Raw genomic sequence first — 23611 nt, 5'->3', positions numbered from 1 at the left:
AATGCTTTTGCAGCTAGACACTGTTTTCGCTGTGGTTCCCCTTCCCATTTAATTAGGAATTGCACACGTGAACCTGGTCAAGACAGCACCAAGGCCGTTACCCCTAGTTACCAGACAAGGAGTTCCAGGGGACGTCGAAGGAGAGGAGGAGGTCGTGGCTACTCCCACAGCACACAGCACATGGCTTCAGCAATGGCGTTGATGCAAGGGCGTGGCCAAGGCAGCAATCTACGCTGGTTGATCGACAGTGGTGCATCTCACCACCTGGTGGCGCCATCTAGTGTCCGTTTGCAGAATTGCAGACATTTGCAAACCCTTAAAGTTGTGACAATGGCAGATTCAACTAAACGTTCCTTAGAGACCGTAGGCACAGTGTTCTTGAAATGTTTGCAAACAGAAATTGATGCCTACGTGCTAAAGGGATTGAAGGGGTGTATTTTGTCTGTGTCAGAACTTGATAGAAATGGGTTTAAAACTGTGTTTGAAAATGGGGTTTGCACTATTTCAAAGAATAACGTATCTCTTTTGCAGGTGGAATGCAGAGATGGGTTATATTATTTTGAGACAAGTCCAGATGAAGTTGAACAGGTTCATGCTGGTTGTGTGAACACGCCTACCCATAATTCTTGTGTCCATTTATGGCACCGCCGTCTGGGACATATTAATTTTCAGTATGTTAAAAGGCAACCTGAATTATCAGAAGGGTGCAAAATGAACAAATGTACTAAGTATTTGGATTGTACTGCATGCAAAAGGGCGAAGGTTCATAGATGCAGCTATCCCAGTTCAGATAGGAAATCTGACAAAGTATTCCAACTTGTGCATATGGACCTATGTGGCCCAATGCCTGTTGCTAGCATGGGAGGTTCGAGGTATGCACTGTGTCTCTCGGATGACAAAACAAAGGTTACATGGTTTTTTCCTCTCAAAACAAAAGCAGATACTGCAGAAACAGTTAAAAATTGGGTTCATGCAGTGGAACTTGAATTCGGTACTAGAGTACTTGCTTTTCAGACAGACAGAGGGTCAGAATTTACCGGGTCTGTGTTGCAGAATTTCTTTAAGAAAAAGGGAATTAAGCATCGTCTGTCTACACCTTATTCCCCCCAAGAAGGAGGCGTGGCCGAACGTAAAAACAGGGTTCTGCAAGAGTTGGCAAACTCTATGTTGTTTGATGCTAAACTCCCTCAAAGTTACTGGGCGGAAGCCTGGCAGGCGGCTACTCATATTCTGAACCGAGTATATAATTCGGTAATTGCCACTACCCCATATTTTGCTTTATATGGGAAGAAGCCCAAAATTAATTACTTTCGGGTGTTTGGATGTCCAGCCTATGTACTTATCCCAAAAGCGTTAAGGAAAAAGGGAGGTCCAAGGGCTAGGAAACTCATCTTTTGTGGGTACGAACCACACGCCAAATCTTGGAGGTTCGTGAACCCAAATGGGGATACTACAAAAGTGGTCCTCAGTAGGAGCGCTGAATTTTGTGAGCAATCTGGATGGACTCACTTACATGCTAACCCTGACATTTTGAGAGATGATTTAGGTATTTATGCTGAGAATGAAAGTCCAGAGAGTAGTGAGCCAGAAGAGGATGGTGCACATGGTTCAGATGCAGATTCTGACCAGGCACAAGGCCCTTCTCCTAAGGTAGAAAAGCCAGAATCTAGGAGTGTTCCAACATCGCCAGTCAGTAGGCCTAGCAGACAGCAAAAGCGAAGCAGGTCACCTGCAACACCAAGCCCAAGGGAGGTATCTAAACGGAGGTCTTTATCCCTAGAGGCACATCCAGGTATAAAGTCTGAGACAGATTCTGACAGCCAACGGTCAGAGGGGGCACAAGAGGAACAATTGCGCAGGTCAAATCGTGCCACAAAGGGCAAGCCGCCAGAGCGGTTTAAGGTGACAAGTGTATACGTAAATATGGCACAGTGTGAGCCAGGTAGCTATATGGAAGTACAACAGCTTCCAAGCTCAGAAGCCGTTAAGTGGCAGGAAGCAATGGAAAAAGAGATGGCTTCAATGAAGTCTCTCGGTGTGTTTACAAGTACAGAGCTTCCGAAAGGGCAACAAGCTGTAGGTTGTCGATGGGTATATCGTTTAAAGCCCACAACTACTGAAGAATTGCAATATAAAGCCCGACTAGTTGCAAAAGGGTTTTCGCAGCGCAAAGGTGTTCACTATTCTCAAATCTATGCACCTACTTCAAGATCGGAGTCATTAAGAATACTTTTAGCCTCTTCAGCTAAGAAGGGAAATAAGCTGTTTCATTTTGATGTCAATGTGGCTTATTTAAACGCAGACTTACAGGAGGAAGTCTATATGACACCACCACCGGGTTTTGAAGGAGACAAGCCAAACCAGGTCTGGCGCCTACACAAATCCATTTATGGGTTGAAACAGTCCGCCCGTAATTGGAATTCCTGCTTAAACGATGCTCTAGAGAGCATGGGGTTCAGAAAGAGCACAGCAGATGCGTGTCTTTATCTAAAAGGCTCGGGATGTGAACAAGAAGCAGTCTTGATATTCGTTGACGATTTATTATACAGTGGAAAGGATGATAAACTTGCACAACAATTTGCCACAAAGCTTGGAGAAAGGTTTCAGATAAAATCACTAGGCAATGTATCTGTTTATCTAGGAGTTAAAATTCAGCAAGATGAAAATGGGAACTATTGGCTCAGCCAAGAAGCTAAGATCCAGCAGTTGCTGGAAAGGTTTAAAATGGACAACTGTGCTGGTGTTAAAACCCCAATGGAGTTAAGTTACATAAAGGATGCTCAAGCCGAGCAACAGACAGAGTTCAGTAATCCCGGGGTTTACCAGTCAGCGATAGGCAGTCTACTCCACATTGCACAGTGGACTCGGCCCGATATAACATATGCTGTCAACATGCTGTGTAGACAAGCTGAAAAACCATCAATGCATGCTTGGCAAGGAGTAAAAAGAGTTTTAAGGTATCTCCAAACTACCAAAAGGTTTCGCTTAAAACTATCAGCAGAGGGCAGCACACAACTTGAATGTTGGGCCGACAGTAGTTGGGCAGATGCTGGACCAGATAGAAAATCTGTGTCAGGAATGGCGATAAAATTTGGAAATGCACTAATTGGTTGGAGATCAAGAAAGCAGTCACTTATAGCTTTAAGTTCAACTGAATCTGAGTTCAATGCATTATCAGATGTATGTAGAGAACTGGAATTTTATAAGCAACTGGTACAAGAATTGTTTGGAGAATGTTCCCTACCTATCAGAGTGTGGGAAGACAATCAACCTTGTATTAAACTAGCTAAATCAGGTCAATTCAAGGCCCACACAAAACACTTGGATATCCGTTATCAAAATGTATGCCAAAGTGTAAAACAAGGTTTAATTGAACTAAAGTATTGTCCAAGCCAAGAAAATCTCGCAGACGGTTTTACGAAAGCTTTGGGTCCGCAATCTCATAAATGTTTCTGTTCAGGTTTAAATTTGAATTAAGGTTGGTACAGCTCAGTGTTACGAGCGAGAGGGGGTGTTGCTATCAAAGGGTTAAAGGGTAGCAGAAACGCTCTAATCACTGAGCAGCTGGAGGTCATTAGGCTTCCAGGAACATGAGTTTGTATAAATAGTCTCCTGTGTGTTTGTTCTTCCCTTTCTCCCCCTTTTTGGGCGTGTTTGCTGAGATGTGTGGTTCTTCGCCAGGGTTGTTTTTGTTTTTGTAAATAAACCTTATCTTTGAGTTACAAACCGCATGCTCCAAGACTCCTCTTTGAAAAGATACTGCCTCTCCTGCCCTTCTTCAACTGCTGTGCGAAATACTCTGCTGTAGTGGGACTTGTGACGATGGAAGCGCACTGGGCATTTACATTAAACTAATTAAAGTTTAATGGGACAGTTGCTATGGTCTGTTGTCCCTGACAAGGGGACAACATTCCCAATAATTCAGAATGTCCTCCTGAGCCTGCCTGATAAATTTTCGTGCTTGATTTTCAACACATGGGTAAGTAGTACATAGCTTGCCAATTTTTTAAATTCTGAGCCAATGAGTGCAGCTAACAAATGTTTCTATCATTCAATGACAAATACACAGCATCTGTTCTTCATTTAGCCACATTATCTACTTTTTCCACAAAAATAATTAGCCCTTCAGCACGGTTGCTCAGTTTGTTAATCGAATGGGACAATAAAAGCTATGGCAAAGAAATCAAAACACCCTCCTCTTTGTTATAAATCAGAGGATGCACACATGGATCACTTCATTGCTCGATGACCTGCTAGTGGCAAGAACAGCTTTATGCAACTGTAGAACTAAATTCACCTACAAAAAATGTTCTACCTCTAGAACACGCAACCCCAATAGCTAGACTAGGATTGCTCTCAGAAGACCTGCTTATGAGCAATCATTCTGATTTGTTTGCGGGGAGCTAGACAACATTGTGTCAAACAAGTGTTGTCTCACCCTTTCTAACGTGTTTTCCTGTCTTTTTCCTTATAGCAAAAAGTCTGATCTTTGGGGGAATGGGGTGCACATGCCTTCAGGGTTAGGGTCTCAGTCCCCTTTCATCCAAGGACTTGCCAACATGGGTTGAAGGTGCAGTGCAGCTGAGGAAAGGCAAGTTCAAGCATGGAAAGGTAAGTTCAAGCATGGAGAATCAGTCTTGGTCCAAACATGATCCGGAAACAAGTGAGGAGATTTCACCCCTCCCATATCCAAGAATCTGCTGATGAGTCTGGTGATTTTCCAGAGAGGAGGGGCGGTGTTCTGCTCTCTACTTATTCCGCTCCAGCCTAACATCAGTCAGTCAGTCAGTGTGTCGGAGAGAGAGAGACTGAGTGTTAAGAGATCGTGTGTATAGATAAGGTTGCTGCTAAGAGCAGCTGCAGGCACTCAGTGCAGTTCAGCATTCATTTTGCTTAGACCTCATATAGCTCTGTATATAGTTGTGTATTATAGTTGTAGATAGAATAATGAAGATATTCTACAGAGCTGCTCTCCGAGTCATTTATGCTCTGCTAGACTCTGCTATACTCTGCTGTGCGACGACTGTCTTCTTGTGGGAGTGAATCCGGAGCGCACAACACTAAGCTGTGAGTCCACAGCACTTTGACCTGTTCCTGTGCAGAAGGTGGTCTCTGGAAGTGCTACCCAGCTCGCCTACCCCGGTCGGGCTGAAGTGGATGAGTCCAGTTGGTGGCACTGGCTCAAGGGTGATGCTGACAACAAGAACCGGCAACAGTTGAAGGTCAATCTCACAGGGAGTTCAGAAAAGATATAACACAGCAAGGCAAGGGATCTAGAATCAGGAACAAGGATCTAAAGATCAAGGAACGAGAGACCAATGTTGTTTCCAGCGACTAGAAGGCTCAAAAAGACAACTGTATAACCTCTGGCCTCCGAGACTGTACCCCAACCTCAGCTGCTAATACTAGTTTCACAGATTGACTAGTTTCTCACAAGTAGACATGTAAGCCATGCAATGGCTCTGGGGCTATAGACACACACTACGTTGTTGCTCTTTGGTATTGCATCCCATTTAAGAACAAGCATTTCACAAGGAGCTCAAATGACAAACCTATTTCCCCATTGCCAGAGAAAGTAAAACTGTAAATAGAAAGATGTCCAGGCTCTCTTCAGTCCCAACTTTCCCCACTAAGAAGTTGCTCAAAGCAGCTTAAACATTAAAAAAATATTGTGGGAAGATTTCAATGTTATGCTAAGGCCATCAGGGCAAGCGTTTCAATTCTATAGAAATGGCAGGAACCATTGCAGCAGAAAAGAAATCTGATGCCATCTTGGTCTTTCAGAAGTTAGAACTGCAAAGCGGTAGATACAATTTAAAGATAGATTTTATTCTCTGATGACTTACTCATGCAAACTGCACATTGAAGAAAAACAGTACAGTTTGTGAAACATGTCAAATGCAAGGATCTCGAATGCGAAGTACAGAAGTAGTGTGACATACATTTTAAAACGGAATCTATGGTTATACAACTGTTCTCTTGTTTGCGGAACACAGGATTTTAACTAATCCCTTCATTAAAATCATTTACATCTCTCCTTGCACATATTTAGATTTACTTTACAACAGCAACAGCTTTATTACTAAAAAAAAAACAACCAACAAAAAACTTTGTATTAAATAAGGTTTAAAAATAGGACTGTATTATACAGCGTCAGGCACTGCTAATGCACGAACACCATTCATTTCAGTGGGCTGCTTAGGAGCAGAAATGAAGATGGGTAGCAGAGCAGTGCCTGGCAGATTATGCCTAGATTTAGTGGAGGAAACATAACTACTTTGTTCATCCAATCCAAACACTCTCCACCCCGATCCATAGGAGGAGGAGTATGTGTGGAAGCAGGCTTCTACGTGTATATGAACTTGTGGAATTGCAAGCCGTGAGTATGCATCAGGCACACATACAAACGTCCTATACCTGCACTGCATTGCTTTCAACTGAATTCACATCTCCATCCCAGTGTGACTAGAGTTGAATCCTCCAGAGAGGATTTTTTTTTAACAGAATTCACAGTTTGTGCTGGAGACTTCGTCACTATACTCGTGGGTTAAAAATAGAAATAAAATTAAAGCTTGTTTCTGAAATTAACCCTTTAAAAACTGATAAAATGAAGGTGTCTAGAGCACTTTTTGCAAACTACGCAAAAAACCCCCCTTGTTTCCTTACATTTTTAATACACAAAATATTTAAATTCTTATTTTCAGACTTAAAGCACTGAAATGATATATACATAATTTTAGGACTTTGTTCAGCTTCCATTCTAGTTTGGTTGTAAATCATACAAATTAAGAGTTGCTCTCTGCCATTACCACCAATTAAAATCCAATGATTTAAAACTGAATGTTTCATAGTTTGATGGCACCCTAGGTTAAAACAGAGCATAGAACATATGAGTTACACAAACCCACAATAAATGCATTAAATGTTTGTTATATACATAATGGAATTCTTTTTTTACTGCCAGATGCTGCGACTGTGTAGTTTTTCTCTGCTGTTACGCAAAGTTTTTTCTGGTATGACAGCACATACCTGTTTTTTTTTCTTTTTGCACTTTTACAACTTAATCGTAAAATATTATATATTTTTAACATGAGTACAGAATTAAAATAGATAATGGCACATTAAAAAACTCAATATCCTGCAGATGATTGGATAATGAGAAAAAGTGTACCTACAATCATCTTATCAGAAACAAACTACATCATGGAATGTTAGTTATCCAAATTCACACGGTAAATAACATTTCAAAAACTGCAATCACCTACCAAGCCAGCATCACACTGAAGGCATCTTTAAACATTCAAGCACAGATTGCCGGCGTAACTACTGAACCATTCTCTCGCTCTCTCATTCATAAACACATACACACGTCACACTATAATTACATTGTTTCCACGGTACGGTAAATATTGATTTTTTTCTCCCCACAAGAAAAGTATCAAAATTTTGCTACTAAAAGATGACAGTGCTTACACAAGAATAAAGTACAAGTTACCTTGCAAATACAATACAATAACAAAAACAAAAAAAAAAAGGTCTTGAGTAGTTTGATGAGGGAATTTCCAGCTTTCCTGGCACCCATACTATCTTGCAGTATGAATAAGCTCCTCTTTAAGACTCAAGAAACCACAAAATATCAAGTGAGCTTTGAAAAAGTATTCCATCTTTCACAACCCTGTTCAGAATCTTTCCGTTGTTCTTGGCTGTTTAGTAAGAGGGTATAGCTGCAGGTTTTTGTTTTTGCAGCAGAAGCAAAGCTCCTGATTTTATAAAATGGAAGTGCTAGCTAAGCTGACATCTATTTTAAAAAAGAAAATCTAGCTAGTAATGACCCTGATCAAGATTACATATGTGCATAAAAAGTACTGTATTCCATATACTGTACTGGCCCTGTTAAACAAAATTCTTTAAAAATACCCAAACAGTTAAAAAGCCAAAGAAAATGCTACACAATATAATCAAACATATTCTCCCAAAGTTTTTCCCCCTCTCATAATGTGCAAAACAATATAAAGGCAAAAAAGACTAAAAGCAAATTTCCTGTTCCTGTCTTTTTCTCTTGCCTAGTGCTTTAATGATCTTGTAGAGTTTACGAAGTCAATAGGATTCTATGCAGAACTTTGGTATAAAATATTACAAGATTACTATCACAGTTTTTTGGGGTGAGCATTTTACGTGACTGCTTGGAATACCACCAAATTAAAGTAGTAAGTACATTTAAACTGTACCGACACTTTACATGACGAGCACTGAAAATAACTAGCAATCCTAATTAGGAAAGGAAAATGAACTTGGTGTCTGTTAAGAGACTACAACCCGCTGTGCCATTCCTGTTCGCCAACTTTCAAAGCCAAATTCAAGTTTGAATTTTACAGATGAATCATTTTTAAGCTACAGATTTCTCCTAAATGAAGGCTGCTTTCCTTGGTTTCCCTTTGAAGTTGCTAAGGAGTATCTAAAAACAACGCAAGTTTTTAATCAACTTCCTGAAGGCTGCGACTGAGATGGAGGAGCCATTACAATCTGCGAAAGCACTGGCTCTGTACTCTGGTCTGCCATCTGGGTGAGAACCGATGTAGCCACTGCTTCTGCCTTGGAGGTTGAGCTTACACCATTGGAAGTGCTGACCGAACTATGCTGAATAGCTTCTGTGTGAGGACTACTTGGCACGGAAATGTCTTCGGAACTATCATCTTTATCTGTAGCTGAAAAAGAAAACAAAAACATTTCCAAGTCCTCGTCAATGAAATGTGCAATTAGAATATGAGATGCTACTTACATATGCTGTATAAATTACCTGAAGGATTTTGATGAGAGCCAAAGCAGTGGGACTGAAATATTGGATTAGGAAAAAGTACACTTATTTTAAATAAATAAAAAATTGTCCAGTAGCACCTTAGAGACCAACCAAGTTTGTTCTGGGTATAAGATTTCGGGTCCATGCACACTTCTTCAGATACACAAAAGCTTATACCCAGAACAAACTTAGTTCATCTCTAAGGTTCTACTAGATAATTTTTTTATTTATTTCAACTGCATCAGACCAACACGGCTACCTACCTGCACTTATTTTAAAGTTATGTTCTAACAAATTCAAAAACTTTGGGAATTTTTACTGGAATACCTAAATATTTTAAGATGTGACAGCTCAAGAGCATGCAGTTCTGTTCTGTTATTTAGATTTTAAGGGAGGAAAAGGAAGGCACTGACAACTTAACATAAGAATTTTAGCATACTTGAAGAGCTGTGTGCATAAATGTATGTTTCCTGGAAAACAACTGAAAAAAGTTAAATATAGCTCTGACTTTTGATTGAACCAGCACTGCAACCATTCTAGTTGTCCAATGTAACATGTATTGTAATCATTCATTACATTATTAATTTTATGAAACAAAAGTGGAACATTTTTGTAAAAAATAAAGCAAAAGTGGAAACTTTTCCACATCACAGATGGACACATCAATCAACTTAAGAGGATTTTAATTTTCATCAACCCTATAAAGTGGCCATGATGGAGAAAAAGCTGTACATTTAATAACATAATTTTATAGTATAGGTAAATTCTACATTCTGACACAGCTGTTTTTTTGTATCTGCAGGCATCTATGTTATCAAGACCATTGAACAAAAGCAAATGAAGACTCGACAGATAAAGCATTTCTGAGGACATTACCTCAAACATAGCATTGGATCCTGATTTGCTTCCACTGAAGGATGACATTGACAAGACAGTGGGTGGGTGAAGACACAATTTGCAGCCCCAAGCACTACCTCTCCCAGCTCTCTAAACCTACTCCTTTTTTGTGGGAGGGGGGACACCAAGAATTGCAGGGGGAATTATCAATTCTGCATCCCACTTCCCCTAATGGGAGCATCTCGCAAGAAGAGTTCTGCTCAAAGGGACTTGAGACCCACAGCAATTAATTACTGTAAGTCCTTTCCCAAATAGCTGGCTTTTGCACTGAAGAATCGCTAATTCAGACTTGTCTAAAAAATGCTTCCAGTACACCAGGATCTTCTCTGAGGGAATCTCCTGAAACGTCATCACAGTTAAGGATTAGCCTTTTTCAAGTGAAGCCATTTGGTACTGCGCTTTCACCTTTAATGTGCATGAACTTGCCAGTTAAGGACCTGCACAAGGTCAGAGATGCTGTAGCAATTATTACAGAGTTTATGCTTAGTTTATTCTAAACATCTAAGATGGTGCCTGAGGAAGAACATTGCCTAGAAGAGAAGAAGAGTTTGGATTTGATATCCCACTTTATCACTACCCTAAGGAGTCTCAAAGCGGCTAACAATCTCCTTTCCCTTCCTCCCCCACAACAAACACTCTGTGAGGTGAGTGGGGCTGAGAGACTTCAAAGAAGTGTGACTAGCCCAAGGTCACCCAGCAGCTGCATGTGGAGGAGCGGAGACGCGAATCCGGTTCACCAGATTACGAGTCTACCACTCTTAACCACTGCACCACACTGGCTCTCACACTGGCCTAGCACAACAGAAAGAAGAAGCTTTTGTTTCATGGTGCATTTTGTGTTCTTATTTTGTGTTTTTATGTTGTGAACTGCCCTGTGATCTTCAGTGAAGGGTGGTGTAGTGGTTAAGAGCGGTAGTCTTGTAATCTGGGGAACCGGGTTCGCTTCCCCGCTCCTCCATATGCAGCTGCTGGGTGACCTTGGGCCAGTCACACTTCTTTGAAGTCTCTCAGCCCCACTCACCTCACAGAGTGTTTGTTGTGGGGGAGGAAGGGAAAGGAGAATGTTAGCCGCTTTGAGACTCCTTAAAGGGAGTGAAAGGCAGGATATCAAATCCAAACTCTTCTTCTTCTGCTGCTTCTTTAATAAAATAAAGAAGGACTGGTGGTAGCCCCCTAGGAAGTTGCTTCTACTATCCCTCTTGCTTTATTCAAGGCTTCAGTGAGTTGTATCACTTGTTTTCAGTATTTTCATAATGTAGCTGAGGCACCTTATTAAGAATATGCTAGGCTATACAGACTACAGAATGGAATTCAAGGTCAAGCAAATGTTCCATCTGTGCAACCATATCAGCATGCCAGATGGAACAATCCTGTCTCCACCTCAACATGGGTTTTCTTCTGACACCCCCCCCCCCGCCAATTTTGAGGGAAAGCCCCACTGAGCTAGTGGAAGTCCTTCCACTGGGCTTCTTCCAGCGATGGGGCTCTATAGGTGAACCCTGCCCTATAAATCTGATTCTGTCCAATCCATCTTATTGCATATTTACAATGAGCAATTATGTATAGTTATTCCTGCAGACCATAATCCAATATCCGCCAACAGCGACAACACACACCGCAAATAAGTTTGCAACAATGGCACAAATTTTGGAGTATGCACTTTCTCTCTGTGTTAGTACTTTAAACTTCCAAGCTAAATGTACAACCAGATAGTTCTCTTTCATAATATCAGCATTCAAGACACCTAAGCACATTCAGCAAACTATGCATGCATAATGTAATCCTATAGCTGCTTCTATATGGAATAATGTTGTTTTGTCAGATGGGAACCATAATGGCCTCATCCCTGCAACAATCATTGTTAATATAAATTCAAAACATATTTCTGCACGGTTTCAATTTGCTCCAAGATGCCACTTTCCATCCTGTCAAATGACTGGAGATCAAAAGGACCGAGATTTATAAGCTCAAAACTGACAAAATCAGAGTTCTAAATATATACAGCCACAGAGTGTTGCTAAATCTCCGGAATCTCTTAAATTAAAAAATATTGCCCATTCTGATGAAACTGCTTACAATGACTACAAGTAAAGATGGTGGCCATTAAGTTTTATCGCAAGCACCTGAGGAACTGTTCGCATGCAATACAAAACGTTCTTTTATTCTCCTAAATTACTGACACTGGCAAATTAAAATGAAGTGGCTACATATGGCAGAAACAATCTTCACATTTACAAATATACTGAAATATCACTAAATCATAAAAATGAAAGCTGTGGGTTATATATTATGAATGTTGCCTAATGCATTCCCAGCTCAGTTATTTGTTACAAATTTGTGTACAATGGACAAAATTGGCCATTTATTCTACAGCAGCAGCTGGTTCTAGCGCTGGGTATTATATCCAAAAAGAAAAGAAAGAAACACACAATTAACCTTTGAAATGCTGAAAAAGTAAAAGCATTAAGAACATTTCCCCAATGTTTTATCAATTTTACTTTTACCATAAGCATTAAAGCTCATTCTTCCTTCCCCGAATAAAATTATGGTAAACATTTATTTCATTTTATTTCTGGTGGAAAGACCAGTAAACAACATAAAGAGATTCTATCTCACAGCTATGACCTGTGAAATAACTAATTTTATTTTTTTATTAAAAAAAAGTAATTGGATACTATTAAACTGCATACAATCTCTAAATATTAATACATACCATGCTGTAACTGAATACTTTTTAAAAAATTGTAAGAATCCAGAAGAAGATTCAATATATCATTGCATTTATCCTGCAACAGCCTTGTAGGAATTGTTATATTTAAAGTGAAGTATTTGAACATCACTTCTCAGTTGTAATGTTATCTCTGTTTGCTTTGGCAGTATTTCACTGGTACAGCCTAAGGCTATATAGGTAATGGAACATTACTCACTATGATAGCCAGACTTCTTCTGCATGGCTGTTACAGGGCAATCTTTATGAGCTAGAAGAAGCTGTTTCAGCTGCGCCACTTCATTTCTCAGCAGGGTGACTTCACTCTAAAGAAGAAGAAAAAAGTTATATACTTTACCAGGATCAAGTTACATACATTTCAAACTGAGATTTACAAGTTTTCATAAAGACAAATACAAGACACAGCACACACTTTCTAGGCACATTAACACAACGGTTTATCTGTGAACTGCAGCAGTTTTGGCTAAGCAGCTTGTTTGTTTTGTACATTCAAAGAAGATATTGGGAGTTGTTTTACATTTGGTCTATTAGATTCAACTCCTTTTGATCTCTTGCTTCTATACGCAGTCCGATATAGATATCAAAACGTTGTGCATCACATTTTAAGGGAAGTTAGTGGCATTGACTAATTTTTTTTGCCATTACAGATAATTGAATGGAGAATTCTAATGTGACATATTTAAGATGAATACATTAAGGAAGTGGGGAATTTAACATATACTGGACATAGTTCCATTGATCTCCCAATATTTTTAAATGTCGCTATGCAAACAATGCAAGTATCAATATTTGTCTGACCTCATTCTGCTGAGGCAGAAGCTGGGGGTTCTTCTGCTGTAACTAAAACAACAAGTCCAGCAAGAAGAGCCAAAGGTGGGGCCCACTTTATCTAAACTCTGAAAGTGAGCCTCACCATACAGTAATATTTTTATATTTCATATTCATATGATTCAAACAGTATTCCCCAGCTCGTTTATTTTGTAAAATTGACAAAACTAGAATGAGAACCAGCACTTTTTCACAGCTAACATGCTGTGGAAGGCCCAACGTATCAAAACACATATTCAACTTAAGCCATCATGGGTTATTACTACCCAGCTGTGCCTGCTTTATCAAATGATGAATCATTTTGGAATACAGGATTAATATTTTCAGATAATGAAGAGTTTAAATAATTTATTTGCCATTCAATTTTCTTTACAAATCATTCTGTTCTTCACCTTTGCCAGCTTTGTTGCTGGCAGACTATAAAAAACACCTCTGCTTTACATGAAAGAGATTAACCCTTGAGACTCTGCCGTGTGTGTGTGTTCCAGTCTATGCTTATAAAAATATGTTTAAGTAGGAAAAATCCATACAGAAATGTCCATTGTCTTTTAATGCAAATGAAAACATAGATGAGGTAACATTTATTCTAGGCCAGCCTCCCCCAATCTGGTGCCCTCCAGATGTTTTTGTGTATATTCTTATTAGCTACCGCCAGTCTTGCCAATCATACACACAGGCCTCCTGCACTTACGTTACACTGTTCTCTCATTTGTTTCTACTTCACATTCCATTATACCTCTCCTGTCACAAACAGAAACATTTTAAATTACGTAAAGTGAAGGATTAGCCAAGAAGGCAAAAATCTTTGACCTTCAATCTTACGGTTGTCTTTGGGGTTTTTTAAATAATGCATGGGTAGATACACCTGACTGGCTCTGGAAAGTTTGCTGGAGCATATCTATACTGTGAAATGGGTACAAGCAGCTCACGCCCACCACGCCTCTCAGAGCAGGCTTGCATTATATGCAATGCCCGATGGCCACTTGTAACCTCATCTCACCCTATGTGCACCTCATTGGGAAAAGTTCCAGATATTCAGAGCTAGCACCCTTTCCCCATCTCTTTTTGGGGAGAAGGTAAAAGAAATGGAGCTCCAGAGACACTTATGGGGAGGGAAAGATGAAATATTATGGGGCGATGGGGTTCAGTTCCCAGCACTCCACCCTATGATGTCCCCCCCTACCCTGCCATGTGCCGGCAATCACACATCATTTGGGCAAACCTAAAATTACACTGTTTGCTCTGGACCTGTTAAATGGATTCAACTAACCAACTTTGATAGTGGAAGCCAACAAAAGATTCCTTTCCTCCCCTACCCAAAAATCAAAAAGAGATCACCCTTTCTGGCAAGTAGAACAATCATACAGTGGTACCTCGGGTTAAGAACTTAATTCGTTGTGGAGGTCTGTTCTTAACCTGAAACTGTTCTTAACCTGAAGCACCCCTTTAGCTAATGGGGCCTCCTGCTGCTGTTGTGCTGCTGCTGCACGATTTCTGTTCTCATCCTGAAGCAAAGTTCTTAACCCAAGGTAATATTTCTGGGTTAGCGGAGTCTGTAACCTGAAGTGTATGTAACCTGAAGCGTATGTAACCCAAGGTACCACTGTACTGGCATAGTGTTGAATTCCACCTATTGCCCTTAATTATTGTATTACATTATTATCACATTATTGTTTTAAAATTGCAAACAAGCAGAAGGAAGTACCTGTAATTGACCATTTAACGAGCTCAAGTCTTCAGCTTTCTTCTCCAAAGACTGCACCCAAACTTTTCTTTTTTGTCTACACCTTGATGCTGCTGCCCTATTTCGCTCTAGGAATTTCCGCCTTTTCTCATCAGGATCTTCATTTGCTGCCCTTCGCCGTCGACCCCCTGTATTTGGCGTTTGCGGTGCAAGCTGTGCTGGAGAAGCCTGCAGGAAGCAAGGAATGCCAGAGTTCATTGCCACAAAACTTTTAGTTCAAGCTTAGACTTTGGACAGAAATTCACATTTCTCTAATATATCACACAGCATTGACTGTAATGGTCTCATTTAGTGCAGAATATAAATTGAACACATGCAATCTTTAAAGAGTTTCAAAGTTAAAAACAAAATGCACTGTTGACATGTTGACTTTAGCAGACATATCAAACACAGGTTGGCAATACAGAACTAAAGTTCCAACTCATGAAAGATTACCCTACCCAAATTTGAGCCATTCTCCCACCCCACTGCTACCCTGTAAAAATATATATATTAAAAAATCACAATATTCACTAGGCTCCCACTCTGGAGAAGCTTCTCAGGGATGCAGAGGGAAAGAGAAATGATAGATTGGTTGTGTGAACTATCTTATACTTACACAACCGCTGGATACAACACAGAATATACTATTATAGAGGCAGAGTAGAGCTGAATAAAATGACGTATCCATTTAAGGTATTTAAGGTAAGCCATATAATTCAGTGAGTTTCTCTCTTTTTTGTATTTAAAAAGAGGAAATTCTAGGATTAAGAAATATTTTGTGTAAGAGTTCAAGCACTTGCAACACAGGGTTAGTTCATATGCAATGCTAAGCCATGGTTTAGTGAATGAGCCTCCATGAGCCTGAACAAAGAATAGTCGTGAAACAAGTCAGCTACAAACCATGGGTTATGAAGCTACCTTGTTTAGCAACCTTGTTTGTTGTAAGCCAAGATTGCTGGTTTGCACATAACACTAAGCTAAGAGTCTGTCAGGAAGTAACATGGGATGTTTATATGGTAGCAAACAGAATCAGAAGCAAGGTTTCTTACTGGTGTTTCAGTAGTAGATGTAGCAGGCTGCTGCAGCGACTGTGGCCGAGCTTCCTCTGACTGAGTTCTAACCAATCCACTTGTTTGTCCCTTTGCAGTATCTCCATTTGTGACCTGAGAGTGCTGCTGGGTTAAGGCAGCTTTCAATCGCTGAAAGACAAAAATGAATTTTTCCACGATGAACGATTGCAGGCCGCAATAGTCAACTTACTCAGCTGTTCACTAGCTTAAGAGATGCCTGTGAAAGCTGCTCATGCCCAATTTTCGGAGACTCTCCTCCTGCTGCTGCAGCAGCTCCATTCCATACCTCTCATGAAGACCCCCAAAATTCCAGGAGAGGCTTTTGGGAGGGTGCAGGGTGCTGCCATGAGAAGGGAGGAAACTTCCCTTATGCAAGTGCACATCCACTCGCACAGCACTGGAAACAACCAACTGCTTTCATTCTAAGCATATAGAGTGGTACCTCAGTTTACGAACTTAATCTGTTCCGGAAGTCCGTTCTTAAACCGTTCTTAAAGCGAGGCGTGCTTTCCCTAATGAGGCCTCCCGCCGCCGGTGTCCTTCCACTATTCGGCTTCCGTTCATAGACCGAGGTAAAGTTCACTAACCAGAACACTACTTCCAGTTTCGCTGAGTTCTTATACTGAATAGTTCGTAAACAGGGCTGTTATTAAACCGAGGTACCACTGTACAGGCAACCCCCGATTTGCGCAGGATTCAATGTCACTGCACGCCTGTTTGAAATTGTGTTCAACTGAAACACCCCATTCTGCACCTGTTCTGCCTCCACTCCACCCTTTCGGTGATGTCTTTTATGTTGTTTCTGGGTCACTTCCAGGTTCAATGCTGTGCACATGTGCGCAACTGCACACACATCAGTTGCGCCTAAAACAACAGTTCCCTGTACTTCATTTTGCCTCCCATGTCTTTTTCCTTTTACAAAGAACTGACTAATACCACTTCTTCCAGTTCCAGAAAGTTATAGATCCACAATGTGAACAAGATGATGGGTATGAAACACAGAGTTAAAATGGTTAGCAAAAATTCTATTATATGCTCAAGGTATCAGTGTATTTCTGAGCTAGTAAGAAGGGGTACCTTCAGATTGTGATGTGAGTTGTACACCCCCCCCCAAAGTGATCCAGTGCTTTTGGCCAAATACAAGTACCAAAAACATCAAAGGGACCAGAGGATAACAATAGGTATCTGTTCCATAGTTCAATAACTAAAAATGATCACTAAAAATATTACGTTCTTTAATCAGTGGGTTGATAATATGGTAACACTTGCAACCTACAAACGGACTGCTCACAGACGTAGACTCTGCTTGGATAAACATGACAATATTTGGAACAAATTTATACAAAATGTGGTGGACTGTTAATATTTCTATTCATATTAGGATAATATCAAATTTATAAAATAATGTATGGGTTAGGGTATTTTTCATATTCATATAATGTTTTTCACCTTTACACAGTTCTGTGTTTTGTTCTTTTTCTTGTGTATCATTTTACTGCTCTATATTTGATTTTTTTTTTTTACAATAAAATATAAATTAATAAATGCAAAAAAACTATTTAAAACCCCCTAAAAACATTACGTTGTGTTTCTAACTACATAGTATATATGGTTATGGAAGGAATATCCAGCTGATGGCCTTTAGGTCCATTTCATGTTCATTCTCACACTTGCTTATGGATTGACCACAGCTGTCCCTCTCCCCAAGCTATTTTGCTTAAGGAGCAAAGCAAAACTGGCTCAGAACCTGCTGCTTCACTCAGCCAGCAACCTCCCCGCCCCCCTCGACTGGAAAATATATCACTATATATTCACAGAAGCATTCACAAGCCACAGAAGTATTTTGGCTCAGCCAGCACCAGGTCCTCAGCCTTCAGGGTGATATTCTCTCCAGTCAAATTGCTGAGGCAGGGCAACAACCGCTTCTGAGAAGGGATGCCTCAAGTCCCCAAGGAATTGAACAATTTAGGCCACCCACTCCCTGCCCCCACCATAGCATTAATGGACAAAAAAATGGACCAAGTCACTGAAGAAAGGAGTGATGAAGTTGGAGAGGTGAGTCACAGGACAAGGGAAATCACAACACCTATAGGAAGAGTGCAAAACGATGCCATGCTTTCTGGGACAGCCCTGTGTAACAAGTTTGAATAGTTGTTCCTAAATAGTCTCAAATATTTTAAAGCCTTCATAGTTTACCAAAATGTTCCAATAATCGACCCAATAATTCCAACATGTTAAGTAGATTCATTACCACCATTTGGAAGTCTGTTCTTCCTCCAAGGAGCTTGGGGCAATTTACATGTACCCCCAACCACCCAACAAAGTAGGTAAGGTTGAGAGAGAATTTGCTCAAGGCTACCCACTAAGCTGTAGAATTGAGCTCTTTATTCACTGCACCATACTGTTGATAGTGATTGTTAATGTTCTCTCTAGTGATATAATAAAATACATATTTAAAGTATAATTAGAAATGATGAAGTACATTGATAGTCATTCAATTTGTATTTGCAATATTGCTGAAACACTGACGACATTCTAATCCTGAACAGCAAAGGCATATTTTTTTAGTATAAAAAATATGTAAACCCTTCAAAATAAATCCCTATCACATCTGTCAGAATTGGCAGGAATAGATCACTCCATCACGAGTTCACAGAAACAAGAGGATATATTGTAGAAACAATTTATGAAAAAGTCAGATCCATATTTCATATCTGCCACAAAACCTCATCAGAGTAATAACCCTCCTTCTCCTGGGTGTTATCTTACCATCTGCTACTCTATTACTTATCTTTATTTTGCAACTAATTAACAGCATAATCTTCTAAATTCAGCAAGTTAATTATCATTATTGTGGTCTTTGCAGCATCATCAGTCCTTATGAAGTCTTGTCTCTCCCCTCCCCCCAGAGAATCTATGAAAATGAAGTAGGATGGGAGAGGGTCTGTTTCTTTAGAGCAGGCTCATTAGGTGTTTGCTGATTAGCTCGGCATGCAGAGAGTCAGGTCAGGAGAATTCTGCCGAACACAAGGTCCCATGCCGAGCTCAACAAAGTTAATGCGAGTTTCTGAACATTTGCCAGGCTGCCCTCTGTCAACTCTCAGTAGTAACCCCTGCAGAAAACCTACTGGCTACCCACTATGCTTCAGGTATTTCTCAGTTTGTGTTAAAAAAAAATGTATGCGGAAAACTCCAGAGAGCAGCACTTACAATATTTTTTTTAAAGAGGCAAGGCAATCCTAATTCAGAGGGTCTTATTTGTTTTTATATAGAAATGATTTGTTAACTCTGCACTTGCTACAAATATAACATCTCAGATGCTTTCTGAAACAAAATCGAAGATGACCATTAAATGAATTCACCCTCAATCTCTCATTTGAAGGCACTTGTATCTATTATTTATGTACTGCCATTAGCATGCATTCCAATCTGCAGAGTAGAAAAGAACAGGTACTTGTCCCAGGGAGGCTGCAATAGAAAATTCAACAAAGAAGAAGCTGGATCCAGAGTAACTGTGACGGAAGGGAGTTGGTGGAAGATGACTTTCTTGCCCCCTTCTCCAACCTACAGCTCCACAAGCTGTCTGAAAAGTCTCTCCTTGGGGTTAGGGGAACCTGCTAAATGGGGTGGGCTCGAGTGCGGGGGATAACAGGGACTGCTCACTCAAAATGAGGCAAGGCACCTTCTGTGAGCAGCAGCTCGGCTCATGGATGATTTCTGACAATCTTCCCCTTCCCCCTCGGTCTCTCAAGATATGCATAGGAAGGAGCGTAACACAGACATTTTAGAGGTAATAATGAAGCTCTGTATCATCATCTAATGAATTTCTGCTTTAAGTTTTATAATATTATGTTCAAACAGTATATATGCTGGCTAAGGGCACCCTATCCTCAAATATACGTCAAGCATCACCAGAGCTCTAAACTTTGATATGTTGTATGTAGGTATTGAAATTTTATTATTGTTATTTTTCCATAAGTGCTTAGTACGTACTGACTAAAATTGCGATTCAATCCCCTACAGCTTCAACTGAACTTGTTTGCCGGTGCATGCATGTTTGCAGTCGTTTGTTAATATCCCTGACATGTTTCAGTAGGAACTGTTTTACAAATTATTTTTCTGTATTTTCTTGTTATTTTCTACCAGTGTTTTTCAAACCTGGATCTCCAGCTGCTGATGGACTACAACTCCCATCATCCCTAGCCAGCAGGACTAGTGGTCAGGGATGATGGGAGTTGTAGTCCAAAAAAAACAGCAGGAGGCCCAAGTTTGAGAAACACTGTGCTATACTGTATGACACCCTGAACATTTTTTAAATTGAAAAATGGGGTAAAATCTATGTTACAGAAACATAATTTGCAATTTCAACCTTTGTTGAAAGTTGGTCAACCAAAGCCTAACATTAATGGAATCAGATCCCCCCCCCCCATTCACCAGTTTCAGCATCCAGGGCCTTTCCTATTTACAGCTGGCAGCACCCATTCTATTTATATTTATTTATATTTATGTATATGTATATGTATAGATATGTAAAGTCATTTGGATTAAATCTAAGATAGTAGTAATTATGTAAACATTAACAAGTATGGAAAGTAAGACACAGCAGTATCACTCTGTTTGTCTGTCTGTCTGTCTGTCTGTCTGTCTGACACTCTCTCTCTCTCTCTCTCTCTCTCTCTCTGTGTGTGTGTGTGTGTGTGTGTGTGTGTGTGTGTATGTATGCATTCACAACTTAGAAATATAGAGGAACCTACTTTTCAGCATGATCTGCCATGTTAAGTCGTGTAATTCCAAGCTGGCAACACTATGAAATGCCACTAGAGAGCACAAAGCAGATTTAAATGCAAGACAAACACTCCAGGCAGGGCATGTAATTATAAGGTATATAATGGGCAGAAGGGTATTCTTTAGATGAATACAGGATTGGAATATCAGACGATTTAATTACTGCTCTCATTTCTAAATTTTCATTTCTCAGGATGAGAGAAAAGAAAAAGGAATTTTCAGTCATGATGTATGCAGATATTGACTAGGATTTATCGTATAAAATATGCTGAGATAAGCAAAAGAATATGTGTACTGATTTGTAACATATGTAATGTTAGAAGTGAAAGCATCCCATAATCAGTAAATTAGTACTGGTGGAATAAAAATGGAGATTTTAAAATGTGAGTGGGTTTTAAAACTTGAGATACCCCCCAGGTGATCCTCTAAACCTTTGAGACATTCCCAAACCACACATTAATCAACAGAAGCATTTTCTAATTGTGTCATCTGAACTGAAGCAATTATTAACATTGCTGAAGAGGTAATAAATTCTAACTGGTTCATTAAGGGTTGCCATATTCCCTAAAGTGAAAATCCGGACATTTTTGGGAACATCTCCCCCCACTCCCCATTAATTTTTTAGGTTCTTTAAAGGCTTTTTAAAGCTTGGTTTTTAAAAAATTGCTCTGCTTGCCATTTTGTCAATTCGGCAAAAATCCGCCCAAACGCCATTTTCTGAGCCTGATTCCTGGACGGGTCTAGGAAAACACAGACGTATGGCAATCCTAGGTTCATAGCTCTAATATATATATGGAACGATTAATATACTTGCATTTGAAACTCAAAGGGTGATAGTCCTACATTTTTACTGAACCTATACAAAAATCAGAACAGTACTCATGCTCCTTTGTCTTCTTCTCCAGGATAAATCCAGTCAGATACAGTTCCTCAGATTGTCTCCAGGCCCTGCAGCTCTCTCTGCATCCAAGAAACAAGGTTTTGATGGCTACTTTTTAAAAAATATCCATCACCTCACTGAAAGAAACAGTTGAAATGCAAATATTCACCAAATTTTATCAACTAAGGAGACTGCTAAAACTTAAAACACAGCTATTTCTCCTGTGCTTTCTCAAGATGTCCTTCTTTTATATTTGTATAACAAAAAACGTTTGCCATATTGCACATATAAAGGTTCACAGCACGCTGCTACATTGTTTTTCTTTTCTGACACATAAATTCTACAAAGGTATTCCGAGTAATTCCATGTCAGATAATGCTGAACTACAAGCACCAGTCCTGAGTTAACAAAGTTCCAATATGACTGCTATTCCTCTCACACATCTTTTAAGAGTTAAAATCCTGGTTCAGACAAAATGGGAGGAACGTAGCCTTAAGGAGACAACTCTGATGGCGCAAACATTTCTGCTTGCCTGATTGAACAATCTGTGCTGTTTGAGGGGTCCTCTCAACCCCCCTTCAGCCAATTGTGGGGGGAAGCCCCGCGGTGATAGTGGAAGTCATTGTACAGGCTTCTGCTAGCAGCCCGGTTAGCAAAACTGAGCCCAGCAAAGTTTGCTACAATATAGAGCAGCGGTTCTCAACTTGTGGGTCCCCAGATGTTGTTGAACTACAACTCCCATCACCCCTAGCTAGCAAGGCCAGAGCTCAGGGATGATGGGAGTTGTAGTCCAACAACATCTGGGGACCCACAGGTTGAGAACTGCTGATATAGAGGATTTCTTCCACTTCTCCCTTTTCACATGGGGAAGTTGAAAGGTTATACTTTGCAGAGTTGGAAAACTTATATTTTTAGTAAATTAATTTCCTGTTTTTGTCTGAACTCAAGAAACTAGCTTATTCTAACTATGACTTGTTAACAAATCAGGATCAAAGGACGTTTGCTATCCTGGTTTGTTTTAATTAGTCACAGTTAAAATAAGGCAGGGCCTCCCAAGATTGAACGTAACAGGAATTGACGGTTTCCCTAAAGTGAAAATGAACACTTTCAACCTGCTGCTCTTGAGGGCAAAGATGAGAGGGTGTCTGTGAGCTTGAGCCACTTATTCACAATGCCAAACAACAGTGTATTATTACATACAAACTCTGGCAGTTTCTTGGCTACTTCTCATAAAAGACATTTTCCTGATAATGCTTTAGTTGCTCTTGTAATTTTATCTTTTCTTAACAAAGGGTATTTATATATCATCCTTTCAATAACACACTGGCTTAACAATAATATAATACTTCTATACATGAGTACATATTCATGGGCAGAGCTTATTTCATTTTAGGTCTGCAACAGGGAGAATCTAAACATGATAGCCAGATGCAGCATCCCACTTACACAACCGATTTTCACTAGCACAAAATAGATTTACTCATCCTCCCTCCCTCCCTCCCTCCCTCCCTCCCTCCCTCCCTGCCACAGCCCTTGCAGTTACCCAGATGTGCTCTGGAGGCCATCTGAGGGTTGTAGGAAGGAGGAAAGGAAGTCCTGCCATGCCCACCGGTGCAACATTGTACTTATCAAAACTTTCATTTCTATGCAGTATAAAATTAGCAGCCCATGCCGGAGCTGATTTCAAAAAATATCCATGACATTCTTTATTACTATGTATCCTTGACTTTGTGAAAGGTCACCACTGAATTTCATCTGCTACACACCAGCAGCGTTCATCTTAAACACCTACAGTGATACAGTTTCATTCTAATTTCATTGCAGAAGGAACGTAGCTCAGTGGTAGAGCATCTGCTGTGTAATCATAATGTTCCAGGTTTAATTCCCAGAAACTCCAGGT

General features: G+C 40.0%; 1 protein-coding gene and 1 long non-coding RNA gene across 5 annotated transcripts in view; one reads left to right on the top strand and one right to left on the bottom strand.

The window, feature by feature from the left end:
* Positions 1–6346, top strand: part of LOC310833255 — a 199036-nt gene extending 192690 nt beyond the window's left edge. The window contains exons 2-3 of the long non-coding RNA XR_014558609.1: positions 4944–6112; positions 6233–6346. This is a non-coding gene — a long non-coding RNA (uncharacterized lncRNA). The remainder of the gene's footprint in view (positions 1–4943; positions 6113–6232) is intronic.
* The window catches only part of ATF2 (activating transcription factor 2), a 39225-nt gene continuing 21422 nt past the window's right edge, over positions 5809–23611 (bottom strand). For all 4 annotated transcript variants that reach the window (XM_083710715.1, XM_083710717.1, XM_083710716.1 and 1 more), the window contains 4 exons: positions 16026–16175; positions 14956–15162; positions 12622–12727; positions 5809–8705 (listed from right to left, as the gene is read on the bottom strand). In XM_083710715.1, the coding sequence (XP_083566841.1) occupies positions 8479–8705; positions 12622–12727; positions 14956–15162; positions 16026–16175 (690 nt within the window). In that variant the 3' untranslated portion in view covers positions 5809–8478. The remainder of the gene's footprint in view (positions 8706–12621; positions 12728–14955; positions 15163–16025; positions 16176–23611) is intronic.

This window comes from Podarcis gaigeae, assembly GCF_964106915.1.
Source record: "Podarcis gaigeae genome assembly, chromosome: 1".
Taxonomy (NCBI): domain Eukaryota; kingdom Metazoa; phylum Chordata; class Lepidosauria; order Squamata; family Lacertidae; genus Podarcis; species Podarcis gaigeae.
The sequence above is the reverse complement of the archived record's forward strand: the minus strand, read 5'-3'. Positions and strand labels throughout refer to the sequence as shown.